The sequence below is a fragment of the Amaranthus tricolor genome, chromosome 4, assembly GCF_026212465.1.
Source record: "Amaranthus tricolor cultivar Red isolate AtriRed21 chromosome 4, ASM2621246v1, whole genome shotgun sequence".
Classification (NCBI taxonomy): domain Eukaryota; kingdom Viridiplantae; phylum Streptophyta; class Magnoliopsida; order Caryophyllales; family Amaranthaceae; genus Amaranthus; species Amaranthus tricolor.
The window spans coordinates 23270849-23279961 of record NC_080050.1 but is presented as its reverse complement, the minus strand read 5'-3'; the positions used below and the strand labels follow the sequence as shown (position 1 = coordinate 23279961).

The following is a 9113-nucleotide window of genomic DNA, read 5'->3' as shown; positions in this document are numbered from 1 at the left end:
TTTTAACCTTGTTTTATTAGTTTGATTTTTATTTCTCTTAAAAATTGCAATTAATATTTGACCTTGGAGTGATTACTTATAATCTTAAAGAGATTATTAACAATCTTAAAGTCATGAATAATTAAATCTACATCATTACTTATGTGGCTACTATCAAACTTATAACTACACACGTCACCCTGCTTGGAGATAGAGCTTGTGCAGCTTAGACATGGTTGATCATGATAGTATTATCTTATGAATGCACCTAAACACATTGCCCCTTACTATATTCAAGTTTTTTAAAAGCAAAAAACAAAAAATACATGGTTACAAATGGAAATGAAGTTCATTCCCACCAAAGTTATTTCACCATCATGTTTACAAAACTAATATATAAATGAAAGGAAACCTCTTATATTCATATAAATAGGGAGAAAGAATAATGTGAAAAGAGTCAATTGCAATTCAAGTTGAAATCAAGTTTGGTTAATTGCAGGTCTATTGATATCAAGTTGGATGATCCGATCAAGCGGAGGTTCGGTTCATATGAAGTTCATGATTTGCTAATTCGGGCGATATTGAGTCAGGTCAATTTTATATCGGCTCAATTACGAGTTTTGAGTCATTTCGGGTGAGATTGCGTTAAGTATCTATCGAGTTAAAGATGTGTTTGAGTTGACCTTGTCGGTTTCAAATTGAGTTCCGTTAATCACATTATTGGGTTGATATCGGGTGTGAGTTGTTCTCGAGTTAGGTTAGAGGTCTACACCAGGTCGAGTTTCAATTGATTACAGGTCACCGCACCTCAGGTCAACCAACGAGTCGGATACAAGTTGATTCAAACGTATTACATGTCAGGTCTATTTTTTAACAATCCTAAGTCATATATTCCTTCCCTTAGGAACATGTTCTTGTTCCTGACAGGCTGACATAATTCATAGGCATATTAGGTTGAATTGTTCCTGAATAGACTCACTTGTTTCTCTTTTAGTATTTTAAAATATTATTTTGTTCCATCACATGTACATGAAGCCGAGTATACTCATAATTGAATCTTCAAGTCTTCTGGTGATTAGCTATGACCTTGAAGCTTATCTTATTGAAGTTCTACTAGGAACACCTTTAAGATCAATTTTGCTTCTACTACGAAACTCTTGATCTTGGTTTTGCTTAATTCTTAACAACTTTTCTTGAAGTCTCTGTGCATATCTTTTGATGTATGAAACATCTTCTCTTTTGGAGATCCTCTTTGGAACACCACTTGTTGAAGTCTTTACGTATATCTTGTGATGTAGGTATACTTCATCTCTTTTCAAGTTCCTCTTTAGGAACATCACTTATTATGCTATAAACTCATCCCGTCATCAAACTTGCTTTCACGTTGCTTTGCTAATCAGTTGCTTTAAATAGCTTGCTCCTTTATGCTTTGCACATTCTACATATTGTTTCTTTGAACATCAACTTCTATAAACATCAACTCATTGGAATAACTCTTCATGTTGTTGTTATTCCTTCTCTTGAACATTATCAAGTGCCTCCTCTGGAACTTGACTTCTTATATGACCACATTTTATCACTGTGCGATTCTTCCTTTTTAACTCTATTTCACTTAGCTGTGTAAGTTATAACCAACTGTGAGTTGGTGATCAACACTTTCTTGTTCACATAACTTATTGAATTGCATTGAAGTGTACTCTATACCTCTATCACTTCTGATTTTCTTTAGTTTGGAAAAACTTTGATTTTGCACAAATTTCTTCCCCTTGTAAAAGGTGTTAAAAGACCTTTGAACTTTCCTTAATGAAATAGACCCAAGTCATCCTAGAATAATCATCGATGAACAACATGAAATACTTGCTTCCATCAAGTCGAAAAGTCCTCATTAGACCACACACATTAAAGTGTACTAGCTCTAACTTATCGCTAGCTCTCCAAGCTTTCCCATTTGAAAATAAAAGTTTGTGCATCTTGCCCAACTAATATGCTCCACAACCATCATCATACTCATGTAATACTGAAAGATCTCTCACCAAATTATGTTGTGAAAGTTGATGAAGTGCTTTAGTAATGCTATGTCCCAATCTTTTATGCCATATCCAATATGTTTCATTTGCTTTGGCTTTATGAGCATGATGAAATGCATAAGATCAAGTCAACACACAACTCTTTTCATAAGAATATGTTTCATTTGCTTTGGCTTTATGAGCATGATGGGATGCATAAGATCAATTTAACACGCTACTCTTTTCATTAGAGTACTTGATATTTTTATTCGAGATGGATCTAGAATACTACAAGTATTACATTCAAAATGAATCATGTACCCTTTTCTCATCAATTGCAGTATACTAATCAAAATCTTGTACAAGACTGGTACATGCAAGACTTTCTTGACCTTTTCCACTTGATTTAACTACTGCTCCATTCCATAATCTGATGGAATCTTTACTAAAGTATCAAGTTGGATAAAGCCAGATGAATATTTGGTCATGTGGTTACTGCATCCACTATCAAATAACCATTCATTTGATTCTTAGCTACATTCTTGCACTCTGAACAAGTGACCTACTTCTTCTAAAACTTATGCTTGTGCTTGATTTTACTTCCTTTTGTAATCTTTCTTTACATGGCCAAACCACTTGCGATGGTTGCACTGATGCTTGCCTTTCTTACTATCTAAGTGATTGGTTCTCTTGCGAATTCTACATGGAGAAACCTTGCCTTTCTTTTTTGGAGTATTTCTTCCTTTCGTTTAACTAGACATAAAAATGTTTTTGACTTTCTCCTTCTTGTCATTCTTGTTTTTGTAACTTGTCTAAAATGCTCCTTCTAGAATTGCCTTTGATCTTCTATTTACTCTTTCTTTTGTGCTTTCATCATGCCTACCACCTTTCATACTGTTAGAGTTGATAAGTCCTTTGTACTTTCTTTCACACCTGCTTCACTATCATATGCTTTTGTATGGTGCTCAGGATCTTATTGACAACATCTTTCTCTTTTATCTCATCTCAATACTTCTTCATTTGATTAACTACATTTTTGACTCTTATTTAGTAATCATTGATGTTTTATTTAAACAACATACTCTGATACCAAATCTCTTCTTCTCTATACTCTGATTACCAAAATCTCTTCTCAAATTTTAGAGTATGATGGTCTTGATCTTCCCACTTCCTTGAAACTCCTTCTGCAAATTATCCCATGCTTCTTTGTATGAAGTTGCGATAACTATTCTTGAAAAAATGGTATCTGTCAAAGCAATCTGTAGAATCTACAAAGTACTTTGGTCTTTGAGGATCTCCTCCTTGGACGGAGTTGAATGTCTTAATGGTATTCCACAACAACCTAATAAAACATGGCTTCGGCCGTAAGACCGTTTTCTACTAGATAGATCATTGGCTCTTAAAATGGTCTTCAGTTTGACACTCTAAAAATTATAATTCTCTCCATTAAACATGAGAATTATATTCCGGTTGAAAGTCTGACTTGTAGAAGACGAAGAAGCTAAGCCATGAGTTTGGGGCTTTTGTGTTTATTTTTGTAGATATATGCAGAACTTATGCTTTATGACTCTTGTTACCATTGTTAGGAATCATTAAAGGAATGAGAAATTATTATTAAAGAGACAATATGTGAACTTTTATCTACTTATAACTCATAAGCTACATACATATACTCTAATTAAACTAGACTTAGTGATGAACTAATTTTAAAAAAAAATAAAGTCTCATTTATACATTTACCAACACTGGCAAACAAGAGTAGTGACTAGTCAATGCGGCTGAAATATTGTTGGTAGGAAATTTAACACCCTTTGGATTTTACTGAGAAGTTGGACTAATGCAGGTCCATTTGTTCAACTGTTCCAAACAATATTCACTAAATTTAATTTAAGACTTAGAATCATTGAGGTCTATTCCTTGCATTATAATCACGAAATAGATCAATTCTTTATGAGTTATTTTTTTTAATTTGATACACCAATTTTGTCTATTTTAATTAAAAATAATTGACAAAAAATTAAGCATATTATAATTTTATCTTATTAATCGTGATTTAAATAAAATTAGATATATAATTAAATTTGTTAGTAATTGCGATTATATGGAGCACATATAATGGGACATTGAGTCATTGAGTGGATGTGAGGGGGTATACCCATTTGGATATAGTGGATGAAGATGCTTAGGTCGACATACGTGATTATGAAAATTTATGCCATTATGGATAGTGGTGCGATGGATATGAGAACTTTGGGTGGGTATTTATATGAGGGAGGACATACCGTATTCACCTGCTCGTTTTGTCATTCCTTCAAATGTAAATTTTCTAGCAAAACCAATTTATTTTTCACCCCTTCATCATTTTTAAAAAATCGTACAGACGTGCATTAAAAATAAACCGTTAATATTTTATTTTCGTGTATTGATTGATTATCAATGGTTTGAGATTTTATAACAAAATTAAGTATACAAAGATTACTAAATTATTGTTCAAATTTTACTTAATGTGCTACAATTTCTTTTTTTGAGATAGAGAAAAGACTTCAGTGTTAGACCTTTTTTATAATGATCGTAACTTTTTCTAAATAGAATTTTGCTTTATTAAAATTGTTAGGTATTTGATCGATTATTACTCTATTATAGATGTTGTATTATATTTTTATCAATAGATTATGAGGTTTCTTTCAAAAATTTTTTTTTAGAAAAATATCGAAGACTACATATATTCTCATTAGCCTTTTATTTAATGCTAGAATACAATTCCTCTATGAAGTTAATTACAATATGTATGTATCTTCTTATTAAAATACAATTTTTGTTCCTTTTTATTTATTTACTTTAGAATTTTTCTCTTTTATCTTAAAAAAGTTTAAATAAGGTTTTTAAGGAATATATTAAAGATAAAATATAATTATATGAGATCTTGTTGAAAAGTTTAATACATAATTTTATATCATACACTTTTCTAAATTTTTTATGATACGTAGCAAGAGATATTAAGACTCAAAATGCATTAGACAAAATTAAAAACAATTGTGTAGTTGAACCCAAATGCCTTCACTAGGAACACTTTGGTGTACCACAAATATGATATAAAATCCGGGTGGGGCAATGTTTGCGGATCCTGGTATCCTCACTTGGACATCAAATTGACCCGAGACCACACTGGTCTTCACAGGCTTTATATTTGTTAGCACCAATAACCGTTGGCTCATTGAGAAGGAATGTGTATTAAAAGGTGGTCTTAACATGGTAACCTTTATTGTATTTAGGTCAACCTCCCCCTTAATTGAGAACTTTATTTTTAGAGACATCCCATATTTGATCTTATAACCCGACAATGGTTTAATGAAAGTGGGTCGGATCCTTGTTTTGCTTGAATCCAAATATGGGGGTGAGAAGGCTTCCACACTAAGTTCAGTAGGGTACAACACACCCGTGAAGTTGTAACCACTATGTGGGTTACTCCCTGCCACTAAAACCCGCCCATCTCGTAGTACGATGGAACACGAGTGGTACATTCTTGGGATCTTGGCGGGTCTTTGCACCTCAAATCTTGTTTCTGTGGTATTATCCGGGTGGTAAATCACTGGGGTCAGGACTGGATTCCGACCCAATTCCCATCCAGCTGTACCTAATGAAGCACCATTAATTATTATGACGTCCTCATTAGGAAGAATTAACATGTCACTCATGACACGACCCATTGGCATAGTCTCCATTTCCCATTTTGGGTCAGGATCGCTGATCTTCATTCGTGCACATGTATTTAGAGTTGTTAAAAACTGACCCGTATTTAAAGCTTTTGTAAACGACCCTCGAGGAGCGCCCCCACAGATTAACACTTCAACTTCCATATTCACTCCAAGCTCCAAATTCCTTAATGGTAAGAGAACCGCGGATCCAGTACTTGGATAGTTCCTCGGTTCACCACCCGGAATAGACGGGTAGGTCCGAACAACTGCACTTTTATTATAATCGAACAAAATAGCTCGATTATTAGCAAAAATAAACAAATTCCCATCTACATGAAGAAACACATAAGGGTATAAATTATTTTCCTCAAAATCATCATTTGTTTGTTCTAAAAATGGCAACTCAAACAATTGATCAGTTTCTTTTTTTGGATAAAATTCATAATTGAAAGATTGACGACCACCAATTATAATGAGACGTCCATCGGGTAAAATATGGTTAGAGGCGTACCATCTAGGGGCTAACAACATATTAGGAAACTCTATCCAATCGCATTGACTACAAGACGGGTGGATCATTCTAACCACCCGTATTCCGTCATTGAACCCACCCGTTTGTACAAGTGTGCCGTTAGGGAGAATAGCACCGGAGGAGCACCACGTATCGGTTAATACCGTTAGTGGTCGGAAAGTGTTGGTTAGTGAATTGTATTTAGCAGAGTGGGCCGTACAATCTTTTTTTATAGCCTCTTCGTTTTGATCTCTACGACAGCGTCCAGCAGCTAACGGCAAGTTTGAGTTGCCAAAATCAGTCCGATCAAAGATAACGACACTGTCATCGTGTAAAAGCTGCATGTGCATGGCAGAAATACCTATACTTCTTTGTAAGAGGTGCCATCGACCAGAACCACCCTCTGCACCTAACGTAGTGCAAGGGAGACATATAATGATAATGAACAAGAGGAAAAAATGTGACATAGGAATGTGGGATTATATTTTTTTGGGTTTGTTTGGTTGTGTTTGGTTAAGGGATGAATTTATAGTGTTATAAATCTTAATTTAAAATTATAGTTTATTTAATTTTTATTTATGGTTTTTTCGTGTAGAGTTGGAGGGATATGTCGGGATATAAATATGTATTTTATATAGTAGCTAATAGAGATGGGCATGCAATATGGGAATATGTAGGTAGGATAATAATTATATATAATTTATAGGTAGAATGTTGTACCTTATGATTTGGAATTGCAATTGGGTCATGCAAAGTTAGGGTCCTCTTTATTCTTCTGGTTTTTCGTCCTAGCCTATAAGAATTTTATAGTTGTAAATGTTGCTTTTCAAAAGTTGTGTAATTTATTATCTTAGAATAATTAAAGGGTAATTTTAAAATGTGCAAAAACTTTTTTAGAATATTAAATTAAATATATAAGTTACAAATTATGATTTCAAAGTTTAACATAGTGCGAAATACTTTCTCCATTCTAAAATACTCACTACATTACGGTTATTTGACACTATTTATCGTTCATGCTTATTTTATATATTACGGCTTAATATATGCAAGTGAAATCTTGTTTGAATCGTCTAATCGCATACTTTCATAAAATTAATTTTTTATAATTATTAGATGTAAATATCAATATATATGTGATTAAAAATTATATATTAAATTGCGTAAAAAATTAAATGTAGCAAACATAGTAAAATAGAGGAAATACAATGTAAAAAAAAAAAAAACAAAAATACCTTTTTTTTACAAAAACATGGGTAGCGAATGCTACCCATATTTACTTAGCACATCCGCCAATGAATCCAACTATAATTTTATGATATTTAATAATGTCATTATATATTAACAAAAGTTTTTCCCTTTCCCTCTTTAATGTTTCGCCACTGTCCATTATCATGAAAATGATAGACATAAAACATTATTTTATTTTTATGAAAATTCGAAACTAAAGTTTATTCTTATTGTTTTAATACCAATAAGCAAAACTGTCAATCCAAATCATTTATTTTTATTAAATACTCCATTCAATTCAACACTAACGTTCCATTTACTTTATACACTGTATCTAATGCACTTATTCAATCCTTAATATCTCTAATTGTGTATTATTAAAAACTATGGAAAGTTGATATGAATGATCCTTGCATTGAGACAATCAAACAAGATTTCACATGACTATGTTTTAACTAGTAGATTAATAATAAAATACAAATTAAGAGTAAGAGATAAATAGTATCCAAAAAGCAAATGGAACGTTAGTGTTGAATTGGAGAGAGTACAATGCAAGTCTAGTTGAACATACACATAGCCACCGTTGGACTCTGCCTCAGTCTGTGAACACATGCACAAGAACAATATTCTTTATTCTTCCAAGTAGTACATGTTACTATATAAGCATTATGAGCTCGAGCTTTATCAACGAAAAAGAACAGAATAAAGATCTCTTTGTAAAGCAAGATGTTATTCCAGATCTATTTTAACATCTTTCCATGTTTTGAAAATACACTATATTAGGAATATTGATGGGTCTGGTAGAAAATCTATACATGGCGTTAGTGTTTGGTAAATGGCCTTTGAATTGGTGTTTTGGTTGATTATTGGTTATTGTATTTTTGATTGGTAAAAAATCAAAAAAACATGTTTGGTGTCACCTTGAAACATATTTAGTTGGAGCAAATGAGAAAACATAGGATGATATGAAATCCTATTTTCCTTCTAATATGGCCGTTAATGTAATTCTAGTTTTTACTATCTTTTAGCTTTCTATCTCTCTCTTTGTTTGGTAGCATATAAGTGAAATATGTGTCACTTTTTTACTGAAGGATTTGAACATTAAATGCGGTATTTTTTTTTTTCAAATAATAGAAATATTTTAGGTTACGTTTGGAACTGAGTATTTCATTTTAAATTATAGATTTTAATTATGAAATCATTGATGTAAAATTTGAGACTGACAAAGTTTAAGAGGTCATTTTCAAATTAACCATTTTTATAATAATTGTGAATTTAATTCAAATTAAATTTTGAAATTTTTATATTTTACAAACATTTAATTTAAGTCAAATTTATATTTTTAAATAAAATTTTCATTTTCAAACATAGCATTAGGTTATTTGTAAAGTAATTAGTACTTGCATTGCTTTTTCTTAATAGCATATTACAGAGTCCTTTCCTAGTGTTTGAAAGTGAAATTGAAGCTTAGCATTGAAGAATTGATCTAAATGTCGACGACTCATTGTTGAGAAGAAAAATCAAACAAGTTGGTTTTTTTAATTAACTAAAGAGAACACTTATTTTATTTTTAAATATATATAATTTAATATGTTCAAGGTTGGTACAAAGTCAAAGAGAACACTTCTAACATCAGCACATGATATTAATTGTAAATGAATGATTATTAAATCAAATATAAACAAAAAACTA

General features: G+C 31.9%; 1 protein-coding gene across 1 annotated transcript; it reads right to left on the bottom strand.

Annotated features, from left to right (window-relative positions):
- Positions 1–4880: 4880 nt before the first annotated feature.
- On the bottom strand, positions 4881–6806 carry LOC130811551 (aldehyde oxidase GLOX-like). The gene has a single exon (XM_057677882.1). It carries the CDS (start codon positions 6656–6658, stop codon positions 5009–5011), a length of 1650 nt encoding a protein of 549 aa, XP_057533865.1. The 5' UTR covers positions 6659–6806; the 3' UTR covers positions 4881–5008.
- Between the last annotated feature and the right edge of the window lie 2307 nt (positions 6807–9113).

Excerpts from the sequence above, each read along its gene's own strand:
- LOC130811551 (XM_057677882.1), bottom strand. The coding sequence starts at position 6,658 with ATGTCACATTTTTTCCTCTTGTTCATTATCATTATATGTCTCCCTTGC.